General features: G+C 47.2%; 1 protein-coding gene across 4 annotated transcripts in view; it reads right to left on the reverse strand.

Moving 5' to 3' along the window:
* The window catches only part of UACA (uveal autoantigen with coiled-coil domains and ankyrin repeats), a 31,796-nt gene extending 17,862 nt beyond the window's left edge, over window positions 1-13,934 (reverse strand). For 3 of the 4 annotated variants that reach the window (XM_082061513.1, XM_082061511.1, XM_082061510.1), the window contains exons 1-2: window positions 13,799-13,934; window positions 482-615 (exon numbers count right to left, since the gene is read on the reverse strand). In XM_082061513.1, the coding sequence (XP_081917639.1) occupies window positions 482-615; window positions 13,799-13,855 (191 nt within the window). In that variant the 5' untranslated portion in view covers window positions 13,856-13,934. Of the gene's footprint in view, window positions 1-481; window positions 616-3,187; window positions 3,365-13,798 lie in introns of those variants that run through there. The other variant, XM_082061512.1, reaches the window with a different exon arrangement.
* Between the last annotated feature and the right edge of the window lie 7,217 nt (window positions 13,935-21,151).

The following is a 21,151-nucleotide window of genomic DNA, read 5'->3' on the forward strand; positions in this document are numbered from 1 at the left end:
TGCTTAAGTACAACTGTTTTATAGACAAAAATGGTAATATTTATCAGGAAAGCCAAAGCAAACAGCTGCATATTGAAAGCATCATGCAACACAAATTCAGCTTTGGATGGCGTCCAAATCCTGTTAAGAGTTTCGTAGATTTTACTTGAAGGAACAAGATTACTTTTGGAGAAGTAATTATCATTTACCTTGAATCAGTGAGCCAGGTGAAAACCAATATGCTTCCTGTTCTCTTTGGCATTCAAATCTGGCAAGATCAGGTATTTAAGACTGATCTTCATTTTGAACTGAGGATTGTTTATGAGAATTTGACATTCTAGCTATCTGGTATTCCAGTTTAGATGAGGTTAGAATCTAACATGGTGTGTTATATAGGGTTATACATTTAAAAAAGAGTTTTTAAAGCAGCAGCAAGATTTAGGAATTGAATAAATTTCAGCAGCTTCCCAACAGTATAACTGGAGGACTGGCAGTTACTTACGCAGATCTCCCTTCCACATCCAGTTTACTAGGACTGACTCCTTTTTTGGCAAGGATGGATTGAACCTTTTCCACATCGCCCCTTTCAGCTGCTTTCATTAACCTGTCATCATATTTGTTCCAGTCTGTGTTCAGCTGAGTAAGAGAGAATTAGAAACGCAAGTGAGCTTATGGTACATGATCGATCTACTAGAGGAAGTTCAATAAAAGGCTGAATCATTTGCAATATGGGGGATACAACCAAAAATGCCTTGGTTTGCAAACAGAGTTGTACCTGTTGAGATGCTTATTTATGTACAATGTCACTGCAGCTTTTCAGTCAGGCTTTAGCATTGCATGTGCAGTGCTCCAATACAGTCTGGATAAGACACTTTGGTCCTATGGGAGACCTTCAGGATCAAACCTCTCTGGTTTTCCTCATTCTGCTTTGTTCTATCTAATAGGCCTAAAACTAAAGCCACACACAGTAGTTCCCCATCCTTATTTTCAAATAAAGCTGAACCAGCTCCATTATGTCCCAACTAGTTTTCAGATTTTAACATCAGACAGGATGCACTAAAAATATGCAAGACGACACACTTTTTCCTGACTGTTCAAAGGGTCAAAATTTAGCTAACTGTGATATTGAAGAGATGAACATCTATTGAGCTGTAGAATGAAATTCAAAGAATACGACGGGTAATGGGTACAAGTTATTCCTGTGGAGATTCTGACTGGACACAAGAGGAACATTTTTCACAAAAAGAATAATGTCCCCAGGGCCGTGGCAGATTCCCCACCATGGGACACTTTAGGACTCAGCCGGACAGGGCACTGGGCCAGCTTGTCTAGACCGGGCTTGTGCCAAGGAAGGCTGGACCAGATGATCCTTGAGGTCCCTTCCAACCTGGGATTCTGTGATTCTATGAAAGTTTATAGCTCTAAATTGCCTGCAATTACCAAAGCAACGTGAAGAGCAAAGAAAGTCCAAGTCAGTTATAAATAGAGCACCATGCATTCAGTCTCAGACATTCAGCACCCCCCACTTTTTCCTTGTTTACTTCAAATTTAGAATTTCAGATCACAGGCCAAGCATCCCACCCCAAAATGCAGAGCTTGTTCTCTTTGCTGCCTAAATCAACCTTTCTGAATTGCTTTACACTTTCAGGATATTCTGTTTGGTGACAAACCTCACAGCCAAGCTGGACACTGATGACTTGATATTCAAGAAGCTTTCAACAGAAGAGAAAGGCTTATAAAGGAGTATTACATTCAAATCTAACTCTACACAGCAAAATAATTTACCGATAACAGTGAGACATACGCAGCCTATAGTTGCATGAAGTTACTTATCACTGTGAATCAGACGTTCCACAGCTCACTCAATAAAGAACACTAAAACTGGTAAGCCTTATCATTTCCACAATAGAGCAGCTGAAAACATTTTTGTTTCTTGAAGTGAGAGAGCAGCCTATCAATCCCATACCATTCATGCTGGGTTCGTTGCAACACACCCTTCTGCCTCCTTAAAGCACCAAACCTACTACACAAATGTCTTTACAGTGTTCACGTGAAAGCAGAAACAAAAAGAGATACAAAACCCATGTACAATCTTCATGTTAAAAAAATGCAGCTGCATTCTATCAAGACAGAACTACCTTCTCCTTAAGACTGTCTTGACAGCAAAAACCAACATTTTTCAGGATCTAATGCACTAAATTCTGGAAGACCCCCAGTGGCAGGATCCAGAGCCGGTTCTTAGAGTGGGCAGAGCCCAGAGCTGCAGCAAGATCTACCCTCACCCAGAGCAGGCTCATAAAAGAGGAGATACAAAAACAGCACACCCCCCCAGCCCCCTGCATCTGCAGAACGATTTGTATAACTGAGTTGTAATCATCATTATCTTTATTCCCTGTTCTCACGACAAACAAGATTACAGTAGTCATGAAGTCTTAGCAACAGCTTACTCAGTACAATACTTGCTAGAAGTGACACGAAGTAATAAAAATAGACATCTAATGAAATTACAACCACTAGTGTTGCCCAGCTAAAGCGCAGCACTGACCTATCAATCAATTAAAACATCCATTAGCTTAAAAGCCGAGGCAGCCTGGCTGGCGTATGGAAGTCACAGCTTTGGTGACATGACCCTTCACTGCAAAGCTGCACACGCTGTGGGGGCCTGGCAAAGGTCCCTCTGCTAGAACGCCCTACCTTTTATTTTTAAATACCTTAGAAACAGCACATACAAAGCATCGAACTCTGTTTCCTCCAAATTCTCTTGCACATGACACATTTCACATCCTGAGAGGAAAGTGCTCACTTCTTGCGTGTTTGCCTCTGGGTTTAGGTTGCTGAGTTTCATACTTGCAGCTTATACCTGCAGCACAAACTCACTCAAACCTATGGAAAACCTTTTAACAACTATGCTTTGCCCCCATTTCATAAGTCTTCTCATTAACAAGAGTGTTATTTAAAAAAAACCCAAACCAAATATTCCCCCCCCCCACCGTTTATAACACTTAAATAAATTGTATCCATTTTCTATAGGTAGTAAATGAAATCATGTCACCCAAGCAAGGAAAACTCCTCACAGGAAGAGTAGTTAAAGACAGATATAACACACATTAATTAAAAAGAAACAGTTACAAAACATTTACAAAATTCAAGCTTTTGCATTTTTGCAGTTGTAAGCTATTGCCACTGATGGGAAACCCAGGATACCTACTGTGTCTTTGGCTGCACAAGAAAACCAACAGGTCATCGTGGAACCTGCCCCGTGGTGCTGCCAGAAGCAATCGCTTTATCTCGCATCAAGTTCCAAACCGCCGCAGCTCCCAGCACTGAGCGCAGCTCACACAGGGCGCTTGGAGAAAGGGATTCTCTGCACCGCCCTCAGTTCGTCCTGCTCCATCCTTCACTTAGCTTGGGTCCCCAAGGAGATTTTCTCCATCTTCAGGATCATCTTCAGACTTCATAGCTCTTAAAAAAAACGATGGGCTAACCCCAGCCTTTGCTGGTCCGGCTGCTCTGCCTGTCCAGCCCAGCGGCCCAAGAAAACCTCCCGAGCAGTGGGTGTGCGAGGACAGACGCCAGAGCGACTCCGACTCACTAGTAAATATTGCCCAGAGCCGAAATATCTCGTAAACAATACGTAGACAGTCTCATCAGCCCAGATCTATTTTCTGATAATCCAGTACTTGATAGCTGAGCAATAGAAAGCAATAGCTATTAATACATTCTCCGCATGCCCGTGCCCTGAGTAATGCATTTTAGATTCAACCTTAACTAACGAGACGAGCATGCATGAAACTTTACTACAGTGTTATGTTCCGCAGACATGCAAACACTCACTTTAAAATAACAAACACATTGGTCAAATTAACTGTCCGCTGACATTAATGAAGGTCATACGTGTCACCACTAATAACACAGGAGGACTGAAATACTCGCAGGAGTAATTTTTTCCCATTCCACCACACCACAAAGCCGAAACCAGACTCATGATCAGACTGCAGACAGTTACAACCGTGGAGCAGATGGAATGCATGATCTTATTTTGACAGAAATGTAACCGATTTTAAATTAGAAAACACACATGCTTCTGCTTAAAAAAAAAAAAAAAAACCAAAAAACACAACCACACAACACCTCTTTTCCAGTGATGAAACCCATTCTGAATAGAACCTGGTTTCAGCTTACTGCTGCTGCCAGCCTGTCTCCCAACATGTGAAACGAGAGGAGTCACAGAGGCTGTCAAAACATTAAACAGACAGCACGTCGATTAACAGCAGGGAAGACAGACTCTCACAAGCCTTAAATTTAAATGGAGATCTCCCAAGTGCCATATTCAGAGGACTAGGTCAACATGACAAGCAATGTGTTGTTCTGTGTGCAGGACAGAAACATGGTGCAGAGCCCGGAAAACCACATCCACACTCCCCGGAGGACACACGTAGGAGACTGCAAATAACCTCACCAATGGGTCTTCTCGAGAAAGAGATTTTAAAAATCACTCACTCGTATCTGCACAAATTGACCCTTTCCCAGCAGCTTCTAAACTATTCCACATCATTTGCTGAGCACCAGCCCTTGACCTCGCAGCACGAATGTGTTTCTGAGCAGAACCTTCCAAGAGTCCTCTGTAATTACCGCCTGTGTGACAGAGCCACTCCAAAACAGCACAGGGATCACCAGGAGGACTGTGTCATCTCCAGTTATCTTCTGACCAGAACCAAGTCTGTCTGCTCAAGCTAAAAATGGCACTTGGGGGGAAAAATAAATACACTTTACAAAACACACACCACACCTTAACTGAAATCAGTTTGGTGAGAAACTCTCTCAGTAAGACTATTGCTTCCAGGTGTACAGTCTTTGATTTAATCATCCCAAAGCTTTCCCTTGTCTCCATTTTAATCCACCTGCAGACACTTGTGAGCTGCACTCCCCCTGCAGCCCCTTCATGCTGAAGACCCTCTTTCAAGACAGCCCTGACCACCGGATCTGGGCTTGCTAAAGCGTGTCCCCACTGCTGCCCCACCAGCCTCCGCCCAGCCCTCAGAGCAGCTCCAGTGAACAGGGCCCAGCTGCAAACTCACACCCATTCAACTGTTCTCCACGGCAGCTGAATCTCAGACAGATCGAAGGGTAGAAACTCAGGAAATGTGCTTGTGTTGCATTCTTTCAGTGTAAGCAAAGTTTGAAACCTAATTCAGATTTTTTTTTTTTTTCAGAACAAAGACCATTAATCAGCTATAGCAGCAGCACAGATCTCCAGAGGTGCTAAATCACCAAACCCACCACAGACACTTAGCTAAGGCAAATGTTGCCCATTTTCTCTTAACACACAGCACCTGCTTTTCTTAAGCTCAGCCTGCCAAGAATTCTTCCCAGCTCCAGGTCTCCAAAGATAAGAGAATATTCCATCTCCACCATCTGGCTGGGATAAAAAGTAATGCTTGTTCCTATCAACTTCTATCTGATGTGCCCTCAGTTTGAGGGCTTGATATTGAGCAGACACATCAGGTGTGTGCACACACTGTCCATCCATCTGGTATCATACTGCCCTTGGAGATACACACAGTACTCAGAAAAAGTAAACTAAACAAGCACAGAATTCTTTCCCAAATGTTCTCCTAGCATTCAACCAATGCCTTAAATTTCCTGGGCTAAAGGGAATCTACCTACAAGCTTTACAATTCTGAATTAATTGCTCTGTTAACTTATCCATTTTTTTCTCAAGTACACGTAAGCTTTTAGCATCCTTAGCACGCTTTGGTAAGGGACTGTACAAGGTAACTACATGCTGCATGAACAATTACCTGTTTCTATTCTCTGGGCCCAAAATCTCTTATCTTATGAGATATTTAGCAGATGAGAAGTCAAACTACTTTACCTACCCGCAATCCTCATCTCAAAGGTACCTATGGACCATCACATAACATGACTACAGCCTCCCGCTCTGCAATGCTTTCAGCCAGCAGGCAACAAACATCAAATCAACACCCTGAGCTATTTGCTGAGAAGAACACATGGCATCATTCAGAATCCAAGTTTATAGGAGACTCTTCAAACTCCAGGCCTGGAAACCCAGGCTGTTCTTCACTCATCATTACGATTAAGTATTTAAAGATGAGAGCAGTGAGACCACTAACGATGGCTGCTAGAGATATTTACACTCATGACATATTTGGTACCCAGACTAATTATCCTCGCTTTTCTGAGCAAACCAAGACAATATGTTCTAGTTACTGAAGGCAGTGGAAAGTGCACAGTGTTGCTAAAATATATATAGATATGTATATATATTTGTACACTGCTGACAACCTGAGAAGCAACTAGCAAAGATAACGCTTAAAGTTTTATTGTTCAAGGATATATGTTTATCAATAAATAAAGACAGCACCATACTTAGGGAATCTGAGCATGGAGTTACTGTGCACATTCTCTGTCTCAAGCACAAAAGCAAAGCAGGTGGTGTTCCTGGAGCAGGGACAGGATTCCCGCACACCCGGCCACCCACAGGTCCCCACGCAGGAAGCCGAGCTAATAAAGCACCCAAGACACAAGAGGAGAGAATAATACTGGGGTTACAGGGACTCAGATGGGACAGAGATCCCAGCCCTGCAGGCCTTTGGAAAACAATTCACAACCCTCAAATCCCAGCAGCTCTTCTGCTTAGACTTCTCAACCCGAGTATTCTCCAGAGTAAAATTCTAGAAGCCAGAATGGAACTTTCAAGACTTTTCATGGCAGCAAAAAACCCACAAGAAGAGATTTCTGCTCATCAGTCTGAGCACAACCCATGAGGAACGACTCCTGTTTGAGAACACACTAACCTTTTTTGAAAAGATAATACAGGGCCAGGGCCACAAGAAATACTGGTCTTACTGTTGCAGCGGAAAAAATAATGACAAATTAAGTTGTTGTTGAAATAGAAGTATTGCTCAGGAAACTCGCACCTGAACTGGGAATTATTGCTCATCCAGAGTCTTTAAACGCTTTTGCCTACATAGCTGCAAAACACTGGACACATAATAAACAGCATATTTAAATAAAACACGGGCAGTCTTTAGTAGTCATTTAACTCACTTCAGAAATACCAGCTGTAATTCAAAGCAGTTCTTAAAGCCTTCATCCTGAAAGCTGACATAAACCTGTGAAAGTGAACCAGCTCCCGGCACTGCTGGGCCAGGCAGATAATCCCATTAGTGGAAAAACCCAACGGGGACACATCCTCCTCTAATGCCATTAGCGGGTGACATAAGCACATAAACCACGCTGAGCACAGAGCTCTGGTCAAACCCACCACCCCCACCTACAGCAACTGCTCACAAATATACCAGTGGTCCTGAAAGTTATCTAGACAAAAAAACACTAACATCATATTTTTATGGGAACAGTTACAAAACTACAACTGTAGTTTCTAAAGTCTGTGAAGGTCACTAAATAGAATAACTTGTCAAAGAAGAGACCAAGAATTATTAATTTTAGGCCCATCTTTGTGACAAGATTCTGATTTTTCCAGTTTAGGTCCCATGCGGTTTCCCGCAGAGACAGGCGGGAGACATTCGAAACACATGTGTTCTGGAAGCCGAGCACCACTGAGAAGGACAGGCTCACCTGTCAGCCTGCACATGCAATTTTCCTGCTCGTTCTACAGGGGTCAGAGTGCATTTGTGATTAAAACCAACGTCTGAACAGGCACACCCTGTGATTTACTTTATGGCACAAAATGACAGTTGCTTTTGAAGTAGTTTGATTTATTTAAAAACTGCACAAAGTGACAAAATGAAAGGACAGGTTAAGCTACTGAAACTATTTTTTAAAGACGTGCACCAGGTGCAGCTTCCCCCTCTGGTACAGATGCACATCAGCCAATACCCCCTGTCCTGCAGCGTCTGGCTCATCTGCAGTTCCCTTGAAAATCCTGCACATACCAGGTTTAGGAAAGGGTGAGCTCAGCTGGGAGGGCGTGATGGAATGGTATTTGATATTTTATAAGCACATCTTGCTTATGAGGATGTGTCTGTATTCACATACAAATTGTTTGGAGTTTAAAACCACAGGAGTAAGAGGGATTGTTTAGTCTGCAAAGGGAAAACCAGCCCCAGCTTGAATAGAGGGCTCTTGTTTCAGCCGCAGGTTCCCACACGCAGCATGTTATCACCTCATTTACTGCCATTTCTCCATCTACGGGAAAAGTCATTGAATGCTATAAAGTGGGTGAGGCTTCGTGTAACAAGCGGTCAAAAATAATAGCCTTCCTAGGCCTGCTCTGGTTCTGCGGCGCTCACAAAATGCTTATGTCAAGAGCCCATAGTAACAGTTGTGCTGTTGCATGGCTTGGTTCTATATAACTGCATCCTGTAACTCATACAGGCAAGAGCCTCCTAATGAACAGGTTACGGCAAAACAAGCAGTAACCATCTAAAACCTCACCAGAAATGTTCATTATTTCACCCTATTATTAAGGCATTTTTCTTCCTACTACAAGTTAGCATATCACATCAAGATCAAGTTATTAAGTATCAGGAAAATACTCAAATCTACTTCCAGCTATCCAAGTAGCATGTCAACTAGTCCTCTCAAAACCATCACAGGTGCTTAAATCTGTGTCAAATAGCACATGTCCATCTGCAAGGAGTGACACGTACCGACCAGCTGGGGTAGGGAGAAAACCCACCAGCATCAGCTACAACAGCACAAGATACAGTGCAAGTGTCAAAGACCGCTGTATATAGCTCCCAAAGGAAGCATACTCAATTTGGTTTGGTTTGGTTTTTAAACACAATTTCCTCATGTATTGCCAGCATACAACTCAAGTGCACCTTATTGACAAAACACCCTCAAATTCTCGGCCCTGAGATACAGACTCACTTGGACACTAACAAAAGCGATCTGAACTACTTAAGCACTCTGGGAACAAGCCTGTGGGTTTGGAGCTGCATTTTAAAACAGTCTGAGTACGTTTTACATTAACTGGGGCTGCATTTACACACATCAAAGAACACTGCCCTTTGACAGCAAGGAGAGCACCACCGCTCGGGCACAACTGATTTGTATACTTCCATTTATTAATAATGGAGCATCAGAAAATATCAGGGGTGATGAAACACAACCTGACTATTACATTCCTCACACAGCATCAAGCATGTGTGCACAGAACACCGCGGAGAAGGGAACACCGCGGAGAAGGGAACACCGCGGAGAAGGGAACACCGCGGAGAAGGGAACACCGCGGAGAAGGGAACACCGCGGAGAAGGGAACACCGCGGAGAAGGGAACACCGCGGAGAAGGGAACGGTCTGACTCAGTCCTGTGCGGCCTCCATTAAGTAATGAAAATATGTAGACAGTATCAGTCTCTCAGATATTGCAAGAATTTGCTTGCTAATAAATATTAATATTTAAATACTGATGAGTACTACTTAAGTTGTATCTGAGCAAAAGGTCAGATGAACTTGAAACAGATAACCAGCCTTATCTGCGCAATTACGTCTGCAAAGCAGCTAAGGACATTTAACCTGTACACTTGCACTCGCTGTACCTTCAATTTTCAAAATATTTTTAATTGCTACATTCCAAAATGATAAAGCATTAACAAATAACCCTTCTTTGTAACAAGCCTGAAAATTATAATGCACCTGCAAAAAGGCTGTACCACAGAGCTTTTGCTGTACCAAAAATTGCCCATGTTGACTGAACTCATGTTTCTTCAACAGCAACCACAAACATCAAACAAGCACATAATTCTATTTAACTAAATGCAAATGAATCACAAAGGGTTTTTTTTTTTCCAAGGAACACACACATTAACATGAGCCTGAATAAAGCTTTCTGAAATGCAAACATACCCTAAAGAACAACCACAGCCTAAGGTTTGATATTTGAATATGACAGTGGTGCTGACTCTAGGCTGGGCTGCCTGAAGATGGGATTGCAAAGTCACCTCCGCGTGTCCACAACCGGGGAGAGGGAAAAGCAACTTTGCTCTGGCCAACAGCAGCAATGCTGGAAAAATTCTGCTAATAGATCATAGCATTGTGATCAGCATGGCCAACAGAAACTGTTCTGTCCTTGCACAGAGCAGAGAGGTGACAAAGTGCCATGAAAATCTTGTTCATTTACGAACTGATACGTGTTACCAGCAGCACGAGTTTGTTTTGTTTAAGAAGTTCAACACAGGAGTGATCTTGCATGGTCAGTTCAAACTAGGTTACCAAACATCAGTTTTTTACTTTATTCCTTCAGTTACTGGTGTGTATTCCACAGCACACTGGTGCTACAAATCATTTTTAACAAAGTTACCCTGCTGTACATACAGAGATAGAGTGTTGCTGATTAATCATCATATTCAGACAGAATTCTTCCATTCCCTTAATAAAAATGGTGGGATCAGAACAAGAGGTGGTACCTTACCTCTGCTGTTAATTGTGTTTTGGGTCAATCCACAGAGTTCCCTCCTTACACAGGGGAAAGTCACCCAGTTAACAGCACCAGGCAGTCTCCACAACAGTTCAGCTGTCACTAACTACAGAACTTAACCAGATATTAATTTAATAACCACAGATCATCATACCCAGCCAAGCGCTCAGATGTCTGCCTTTGTTTCTTGCACAATGGTTTCTGCTAATTATATATCATGTTCTGTTTCTCTTAATTAAAAACAAACCAACATCACTTTTCCTGGAGGAGAAAGGATTGATAGAGGCCTTCACATGGTTTCACATCTGCTCCTTCTCATGACTCGTGGGCAGCGCTGCTGATTTCTGAAGTGTGTATCTCAGGCCAGCTCCGGCTTTCACGTCGTATCTTGGGATGCAAACAACCCCAGAGAGAGCAGCCCTGCCCAGCACAGGGACACAGCTCTGGCTCCCCCACGTTCATACAATGAGGCACCTCAAATTTCACAAAACACCTCCATAGCTATTTGACAAGTGCTAAAAAAAAAAAAAAAATAAGTAGGCAACCCTTCCTGACCACCCACAGAAGCCAACAGTCAGTGAGGGTCAGTTAGCAAAGGTCTGAAACAAAAATAACTGTCAAACAATAAGCCAACCTTTTTCCCAGCATCTTCTCAAGAAAAATGAACCCATGGGCATTTCCTATTTGCTTCTTCTGTGTACAGCTACAGACAGAATTTCTAACTTTACTGGAAGAACACATTTTCTAAACACAAACTAGATCACTAGATCACAAACATCCACGTATTTTGGAATCTCAGAAATACCAGCAGCACATGCTGCTGCAGTCACCCCAACAGGACTGACTATATTAATTAAAATCCATCTTGTAAATGGAGGTGAATGAGGCATCATTCTCTGACTGACAGTGACGAACGTGCCCTGGAGGCTTCGTGCTCCACAGAATCTGCTCTTAAAGTCTCCAGCCTCCACCACGGGAAACGAGGAGCATTTGTCTCACTATTCAGAGCACCGAAGTTACTGAACAGGCCGCTCGGATTATTTTCCAAGCACCAGCCAGCTGGAGCTGGCAAAAATCAGATAATTCCATTTTCAGACACAACATTCTGGATAATTGCAGAATTGGTATTAACTATAATTTTTACTTTCTGCTGCTTTTCGCAGCTTCCCTCCATCATGAGACAGGTAAGAAAGCCGTTCCCAGGAGATCAGAGAGGGGGCGTAACTATTACCTTAACCTGGAGGAAAATTTTCAGAAGCGTGATGAGGGGATTAAGTTTCTCTCCACCCCCCAGGAAATAGCACTGGGCAGGGGGGGACAGGAGAGGGATGAGGTTTCTCCAACAGGCAGCTCTTTTACTGGTTTCCAGCAGACCTGTGGAACTGGGGCTGGCAGGACTCTCACCCACTTCCCCTCCTTCAGAAACAGCGACCCGGCTTTTCCCAACCATCCCCATTCAGCCGCACTATTAACACCCACCCATGCAGATGAAGTTTTTTTTTGCCTATATACAAGGTTGTAAGCTGGTGTTTGGTTAGCCAGTGGAGCGATCACATAACTAAAATACATAATAAACAGGGGAAATGAGTACATTATGGGTACAAACCCTGGGTTTTAAAGGATCATGGTGAAAGTAATTTTCCTTCATGTATTTCAGAATAACTTCAGCTCTTAAAAGCACTAATGCTGCTCAAACGTACTTTGAAAGGAAGGCTTGTTGAGCCTTCACCTACAGAAATGAAAAATCTCCATATCTATTAAAAAACAAATATGAATGCTGTAAGCATTGCAATTTAAATATTGTAGGCTTAGTCTGAAATAACAAATAGTTCTGAAGTATAGGACAACTAATGAATCACATAAAGCAGTGCCAGCCTACACATTACAGAGTATCATAACAGACTTGTGAATCACTCCTGTGCACAATGATGCGCTTCCACTCTGAGCTGTCCTTGTGTCAGTCGAGGTCAGTCAGCAGTTCACAAGCCTGAATATCTACATATCTTTCAAATGAGCTATTATTTTCAAGTCCTAGATTCAGATCCAATACAAATTTGCAGGAGTATTTTAAAAGATAGCTCATATATTAAAAGACAACTGATACAAGTCAGCATATCGTATTAACCTGCCCTTTTCCACAGTTCCATGTAGCCAGTGGCAAGTTCAGCAAATCAGTGCAAGAAGACAGCAATAGGCTCAGGAGTGCAACCCAGAGCAGACTCCCAGAGAAGCATTTACTGAATGGTCACAATTAAAGGTGATTTACCACACAAAGTAATTTCCAAATATAGCTTTCTTCTGCTACAATAGACCTCTCTCATCGAAAGTCACCTGTAGAGATGAATCAAGTAAAAGAGAAAACCAATAAAGTCACTTAAATCCATCTAACACTAGCCCAAGATTTGGAAGCAAAGGGGAACCAGACACAGACAATGGCACCACCACAGAAGTACCCGCCTCCCAGAGCCTGCGACTCCCCCAGGCCCAGCATTCCCAGTTTGGATGATCACAAATTGCAACTGCATAAAGTCACTAACCACTTCGAAAGCTTTTTGCCCACTTTCCAAGTAAATCCTCCCTCTGTGCCCTGGGATAATTGCTCTGATCTTGCCACAGACATTACTAACATTGAACAAGACACTGCCAATGCCATGAACACACATCTCGGCAAGCCCTGGGGCACGTTGCCAGCCAGAGCTCAGCAGTGGCTCCCAAAGATCTTATGGAAAAAAAACCCAAGGTGTTAACTTCTGCTGGGGCCAGAGGTAACATGCGTTCACATGCTTGTTTTCCGAGCGGCCAGGGAGGCCTGGGCAAGGGGCTGGTGCCAGGTGAGGTGTGTGTGCTCATCCACGTTTCCCCACGCCAGTGCTCAGAGACCCACTGCCTGGCCCCGCACCCAAACCCAGGGGAACCCACTGATCCCGCACAGCCTGAGCTCACTGAAGCCCAGCTCCCCCCACTGCCAAGGTTCTTAAATTGCCCCAGAAAACCTCATTTCCCACCGACTCGCTTCTCCCCTCGTTATACCGGCTCTTCCACACTCTCTGTCCCCAGCAACGCCTCAGCTCCCTCCTGAGCCAGGACCCCTGTGCTCTGCTCCAGGCGATGCCCAGCACCCCAACCCCTTCCACTGCTCCACCCGAGGCACCCACAGCCCCCACACCTCCCGGAGTCCCCAGACCCCACGCCTCGGGTCTCCGGCCTTACATACAAGGAGAGCCCCGCCCTCCTCCCACAGCCCCCTCCCCATGGAGCTGCGTGTCCCACCCGCAGAGCTCAGTCCCGCCCGGTAACCCGGGGGCTCAGCTCGAACAGCGCCAAAGCCCAGCAGTCCCCCGCCCTCAGGCAGCCAGCGCTGACCGCCGCGCCGCTGGGGGTGCCTCTCCGCCCCCAGCCCCGCCGGCACCCACCGTGCTGCCCCCGATGATCGCTTCGTGTTTCTTCAGGCGGGACTTGAGGCTCTTCATGGCGCGGCCCCGGGCGGGCGGGCGCGGCACCGGCCCCGCCACGCGCACCCGCCGCCACGGCCGGAGCAGGGCGGCCCCCGCCCGCCGCGACACCCCTAGCCCGCCGCCCCGCCCACCCGGGAGTCGCAACCAATCGGCACCCGTCCGCGCGGGGCGCCGCGACCAATCAGCAGGCAGAACTGGGGGAAGAACTTCCTCATTTTAAAGGCCGCCTGAGGGGGTGTGAGTGGGGTTTTACCCCGTACGGAGCCGCCCGCCCGCCAGGGGGCGCGCCGCGGGCAGGGCAGAGGCACGCGGCAGGCGGTGCGCCGCTCTGGCGCCAGGTCAGCTCCTCGGGGGCAGCAGCGGAGCGCGGGCGGGTGTGCTGAGGGGCCGGGACCGGGCACGGCCTGGGGCGGTCCCGGGGACGCCGCCTCGGATCCTCGAGGCACCGGTTCCTATCCCCGGGGGACACTGCCTCCAACCTCCGTGCTGGGGAGGGAGGCCGGAGCTCCCAGATCGGGTGGCTGGAGGGGGCGTGGGAGCCGGGGCCACGCTTGCCAGGAGCAGCAAATGCAAAGCGATCGCTGGCCTTGCAAATATCCTCGCTCTTAATAAAGGAGGCGCTTAGTTGCGAGAGATCTTACGAGCTGAGTAGAGGCAGCGTTTAAAACAGTGTAATTAACTCCCTGCTTCTCTGTGAGGAATGTCTGAGGGTGGCAGTTTGTTTTGGTCACAGCTTTGTTCAGGCCGAGTCTATTTAACATCTGCTTTTCATCCCATTACTCACAGCCTTGTCACACACAGTGCCACAGCACCGGAGAGTTTAAGGTCATGCACAGTTTTGAGACTCTTTAATTACAACCCAGGGATTGTGTTTCAACTCTACAACCTTGCTTATGGCAGCAGGATTGCAGCTATTCAATCGATACATCCCTCTAATGTAAGCAGAGCTCGAGGTAAATGTCGCTGCTTTTTAATCAGCTCAGGCAAACCATGGATTCAAACACAGTTTTCTCTATAGGTGACCTGTTCAGAGGCAAAGACACCTGGTGTCTGTAAATAGACTCATTTTGTGCACATCGGAGTTGCTGGGGAGCACCACCTTGCTCCAAAATGAAACCCCTCCCCACAGGAGTCTGACCCCCAGCCTGAGCTCATCTAACAGGGATTAAGCTCAGATTTGAACTCTCTGGAGAAACTATGTTAATGCTCTGAATGCCATTGAATGTTTTTGGTGTTCTCCCCAAACAGCCGCACTTTCATGCAGCGCCTCTGAGGAGCCACCCCCATTCCCCCTGGGGATGCCTCTGACAGAAACTCAAGGACCAGCATCTCCTTGGAGCAGAAGCCGGGGAATCCCCTTTGAGCCCTGGTTCCCAACACTTCAGCCTGTCGTCGTTGCCATCCTGTCGCCACTGGCATGGGTAATCTGACCCTGCCAGGCACAAATCAAAGTGACATGGTGGGTAAAATAAGAGCAGCAGCTGGAAGCTGGTGAGACCAGGATTCCCCAATTATTTTCTGCCCATGGCAATACAAGCAGTGGTTTCCCTTCATTAGCCAAAGGTACAGAATTGAAAAAGCAAATTTGTAGAGCACACTCAAGCCACAGAGTGTTTGCGTCAGGACCTGCAGAAGCATGAGCCAGCAGCGTTCATGTCTGCTCACCAACCCAAGCCTAACGCTGAGCCCCAGCACCAGTCTAATCCGGGGCAGATGAACTGGTTTTAGTTGTTAAAATCAGAACATTGTCTGCTGAGTTGTCACATAAAATAGTTGGTTCATTAAAAATGTTTTTACTACCCAAAGTTTCAGCTTTACAAAATATTGACTGACTTTCAGGACCAAGCTAACAGCAGTAAATTTCTCCTCCTTCCACCAAATTTATGCTGTTTAAAGGAAGCTCCTTTTGAGTCACTCCAGTCCAAGGGAAAGCAGAATTTTAGAAATAACCCCTTGCTCTCATGTCAGTGCTGAGAAGCTGCACATCGCAGTTTCAGGTGCTCAGCTGATCCCAGCGCCGTTCCCCGTCCCCAGATCACACGCAGATGTGCGTTTGCACCAGCCAGCTGGGTCTCTGCTCCCCTGACGCTCAGCAGCCCCGGCAGCCCAATGGCATCTGCCTCCTGCACCTGCTGCCTCCGCTGAAGCCGATGGGGGGGATGTTTGTCCCAGCCCCACTGCGTTCCTCAAGAGCCAGCTCTGTGCAGGGTGAAGTGATCGGCCAGATCCACCTGTGCAGAGCCTTCCCCTGTTTGCCCTCCTGTAGAAGCAGAAAGCACCCAAGCACCATCTTTCAGCCCTAGTGCCACACGTGTCGGCACAAGAACAAGGTGGTTTGTGTTAAATTACTGGTGACTGACTTGTCCATTTGACTGGCACCCAGGCTGTGTGGATTCAGGAGGGAACGCAGGGATCTCCCTGCCTCAGCAGCTCTCCCTTCGAGTCCCCAGCCCAAGCCAGGCCCTGGCAGTGCAGTCTGCACAGGCGTCTGTGCTCTGGCCCTTCCCCTACCATGGCGCCAGAGCTGTTCCCTGATTCTGGACACATCTACTGCAGTCTTTTTCTCCAGAATTCACACGTTGCTCTCCAAATTAATTCAAGCTGCCACTGCTAAGATTCTTGGCACATAGTTCCCACTACATCACCCTCTCTGCATCCCATCCCCTCTCTGCCTGTTCGCTGGATCCATCCTCATGTACTCTGCAGCACACTCTCACCAGCACTCTGTCACTGGTTCTTGGCTTCTGTCGCCTCGTTCCCCACTTGTGTGGCCAGACTTTCTCCCAGCTCTCTTGTCAGGGAGAGGAGCCAATACAGGCCAGTCTGCCACAGCTTGTGTTTGCTCTGTGTGGGCACGAACAGCCGAGCACAACCCAAGGGTGCTCAGGAGTTCACTTCACTGCTGACAAACAGAGACCAAATGGAAATTTGTTCCACTGTCTCCCCAGCTCCACATATTTCTTTGTCTGCGACTTTATCCTTCAAACCACAGGTTTCTTTGGAAGAAGGGCTGACGCGGACTGGATGGCTCCTTACGCATCCAGTGGATGCCTGTTTGATGCCCGTGCATCAGCAGTTCTGTGCACCAGGAACCACTGTCCGCACTCCCTGGGGCCCCGGGGGAGCAGCCACAGCCCTGCTGAGCACAGCGGGACCGCACACACACACACACTTAGTGCTGGTTCAGTAACCACGGCTAAAACCTGATCTAAGCAGCTTATGTAGCCCTGAAACTATCACGCTCTGTATCTGCTCAAATGTTTCATTTTTGTGACAGCCTTCGCTTCCAGCAGCACAACAAAGGGTATGTTTATTCCAGCAATGTTTGTGTGATAAGTGCTGAGTTAATGGCACACAAAATTTGCTGGCCGGTCCTCTAACAGGCCTGGGATCTAATTAATCTCTGGCAAGTTCCCCTGAAATAGAAGCCGTGTTGGCCTGCACATCTAGCAGTTGAGACAAGCTAATTGGAGCCAAGCTGTACAGTGAGATAGGAGGAAGGAATAGCTTCACCGTCACGGAGGTTTTTTCAGACTTACAGTGCCAAATTGTGCCTTTCTGCTCTATTAGAAGGGCACCATCTGTGCAAATCTCTTCCCCGCAGTCAGAGTTCAGGAAGTATTTGAATTAGAGTCACAAACTAGCACAAAGTGAGGTGGTCATGCACACCACAAAGCGAGGTGGTACTGGCTCCCCCATTTGTGAGCGGCAGAGACCTCAGTGACCCCTGGACCCACAGCTTCACTCAGTTACAGCTGGCGGGGGAGCAGCCTCTGCACAAGCCACCGCACGGCAACGTCTGTCCCCAGCCAGAGTCTCAACAAGCTTTGGTTCTCAGGTATTTTATAAGGCAGAAAAGCAAATCAGTCTGAAAATATGACACTTCTCCAGGCATTTGAGTTATCAATCAGTTTGCAACGCAACATAAAAATCGAACCCCAACCTGACTGAAAGGGAAACGCTCTCCTTGCTTTCTATTTCTACCTGGGTCATTAAATTACTCAGCCACTTCCTGCATCACTTGCTGCCTTAATCATCTGGATAAATTAATCTCCATGCAGGGCACACACATGGAGGAGGATATAATTTTGTCTCCATTTGCTCTTGAACCCATGAAGAGTCACAGCCTGCACTGCAAGGACATAACTGCCCGAAAGGAGGTTGTAGCCAGGGGGGTGTTGGACTCTTGCCCCAAGGAACAAGCAAGAGGATGAGAGGAAATGGCATCAAGTTGCACCAGGGGAGGTTGAGGTTGGACCTTGGGAACAATTTCTTCCCCAAAGGGCTGTTGGGCATTGGAACAGGCTGCCCAGGGCAGTGGTGGAGTCACCATCCCTGGAGGGGTTGAACAGACACAGAGATGAGGTTCTCAGGGACATGGGGCAGTGCCAGGGGTGGGGAACGGTTGGACTCGATGATCTTGAGGGTCTCTCCCAAACAAAATAATTCTGTGATTCTCTGATTTTACTCCTTTCACCCCCATTTTGCTCTGGGCTCCAAGAAAGGGAGAAGGGAGGAAACATGTTTAGACGGAAACCTCCGTGCAGCCAGTGTTTACACACTGTGCTCCTGAAGCAGTCTGGCGTGATGCCCGAGCCTAGGGAAAAACAAAGCGTGTGCCAACCTCTTGGGAGCTGAATTTGACAAAAGCTCGGCTGCCAACTTGGCTGCTGTGGCTTTTCCTCGCAGCTATTTCAGAGCAGCGCCTGGAAGCCGCAGCGAACGCTCAGCCCCACACACCGAGCGCAGAGCCCCGACCCACACAAGACCATGCCCACAGTGCAGAACCGCCCGCGTGTGACCAAGAGGGCAGCAAGGGAATGGGAACGGGGGAATACGACTTCCCAAAGCTGTTCATCAGGTCAGAAGTGGGTGTAGAAACCAGGACTGGTGCTACTGCCCAGACAGCCAACAGAACAGGCTGTCCTGCGTACTCATTGATGATTAAAACACACCCCAAAAGAAGATAATCCCCAAAGGCAGGGAATCTGTTTTGGCAGTGGGAGCGGCGGGTAAAGCTCAGGTTGTGGACGAACATTGAGGCAGATTTCCTCCATTTTTCCCACACGTTTGCAGGAAAGTGGCTGATTTGATTTTCATAACTGCATGGGACTCTGGTTCCAGTTGTGAGGGGAAGATTTTGAAATATCGCTAGGAAAGACATCCATGTAAAGGCATCTTGTCTTGGGTCTCCACTCTGCTGCTGAGAGAAGGCAAATAAGTTTTCAAAGAAGTGAAATTGCTGTGATGAGACAACAGCACTGAGAGACAGCCAGGAAACCTGTGGTGGTTTTAGCACCGTGGTCTGCAGCGTCTGTGTGACAAATCATATTAATTAAGCAGCACATTCCGACAAGTGTAAGGGAGCTGAATTTCCCAGTGAAACTAAAGGGAATGTGTCACATTCAGACTCCAGTTACCGCCCAGGGAGCTGTGACTGAACTTTGTAACATGCTCTGTGGTTGTACTGGAGCAGGGCAGTGCTGTGGAGCCAGAACTGGAAACAGAAGTGGGTGCAAGAGATGTATCAAAAAAAATCTTCTGTTCACACATGCATCAGGAAATCGTCACCATTATAATCTGGTTCCCTACACAGCAAATGAAAGCAGGGTTTTCAGGAGGAAAAAGCAGGAGCTTCAGTCAGATAATGCAGCTCCTGTACCAGAGGAGCTGCTGTCCCGGGACACCCAGGGCAAATCTGTGGAGAGATACAGCAAACACTGAGCAAACAGGGAGCCCTGGGTTCTCCGCAAGGCCTGTGGGATTAGAAAAACACTTCAGGAATGGTCGTGAGGGCAGAAAACACAAAACAAGCATCTGGAAACGTGGAGATCCTGAACTAATCCTGCAAGCACTCCCTGAGCTGCGGCTCCTGCGTGGGCTGGCCTGGAGCAGCCAGGGGACCACGGGCCTTTCATCCCAACAGGCTCTGACAGTGCCTGGCTACTCCGTGCAGAGACGGGCAGGGGGACACCAGTGACCTCCATGCTGGGACCAGTGACATGGCAGCAGCAGGACAGAGACCCAGCACCCAGGGACCGGTTTGGTGACAGAGATAAAGCTTTACCATAAACACGGTAAAGAGGAGGACAGACAAGTAGCAGGGATAAAGAGGAGTGATAAGGAGCCTAAAGAAATGCAGAGATCAAAAGGAACTTCACCAGACCTGGATGCCTGCATGGGCCTGATTGAACAAACCAGACGGGGAGTAACCATGCTGTGGTCTAACGACTGATGCATTTGCAGTGAAAGAGAGAGAAAAGTATGTCTCTGTGGGAACATACAGTGTGCAAATCCATCGGAACACTAGCCGAGCTGCAGACAGCTCTTCAGAGAGACAATGTTCTGTCCATGGAGAGCCAGCCCAGTTCAGAGGGGAACACCTCCAGTGGCTGTTTGTCCTTAGCACATGGTTCAGAGGGGAACATCTCCAGTGGCTGTTTGTCCTTAACTTGTCGTTCTGCGTCCTGCTGGCTCTGTTTTGCTGGCTGGCAACACTGGAACCCAGCGCTTCCAGGCAACACCAGTCGCAGTTTCCAAAGCTTTAGCAGTGGAGTCAGTAGCAAAGCAAAAGCTCTTCCTGAGGTTCTTGCATGTGTGATCAACAGCTCGGAGCTTTGGTTAAGCTCAAATGCATCAACAGTGAAACCGGAGTCCCTTGACCTTCAGTAGCTCCCTCACACCGTGGCTCCTCTTGGGACCTCCCATCGGCACAGGAGAGATCCTTGATTCATTTTGAGGTTGATGAGGAGCAAAGAAAGCAGGGTCCCAGGTTAGCAACCATCCAGGCACAGATTTGTAATGTGATAATAGCAACCACTGCATCTCCTGCGATAATCCTAAACAGCAGCATCTCTGAAACCAGAGCAGCACCATGCAGCTCTCCAGCCTCACAGAACAGCTTCATTATCTGCCACACTTTGTTCTGGTCAGCAGGAAACCAGTGGGGTTTTAAATTTGCCTTCAGCTGTGACTGTGGCTGAGCTGCAGCTGCAAAACTGGGAGCCACAGGAGGGGCAAGAACAGGGCTGCAGCAGAAGAGAAAGGGGAGATGGGGGGACGCACAACCCCTGGCGTGACACAGGGTGATCAGGGTGCCTGGGGTGACCCACAGGGTGACACGGGAAGATTGGGGTGCCTGGGGTGACCGCAGGGCTGGCACACAGCTGCCAGCTCTCACTGACACTGCCCAGTTCCTGCGCTCACCGAGTTCATGATATTCCTGTAAAATCAATCTTGGGCCTGCATTTACTACTCCCTGTTGGCTGCCAGCCGATGGCAAACGGGGTGTGAATTTCCTGCAAATGGGAT

Source organism: Streptopelia decaocto, assembly GCF_964273445.1.
Source record: "Streptopelia decaocto genome assembly, chromosome: 9".
Taxonomy (NCBI): Eukaryota; Metazoa; Chordata; class Aves; order Columbiformes; family Columbidae; genus Streptopelia; species Streptopelia decaocto.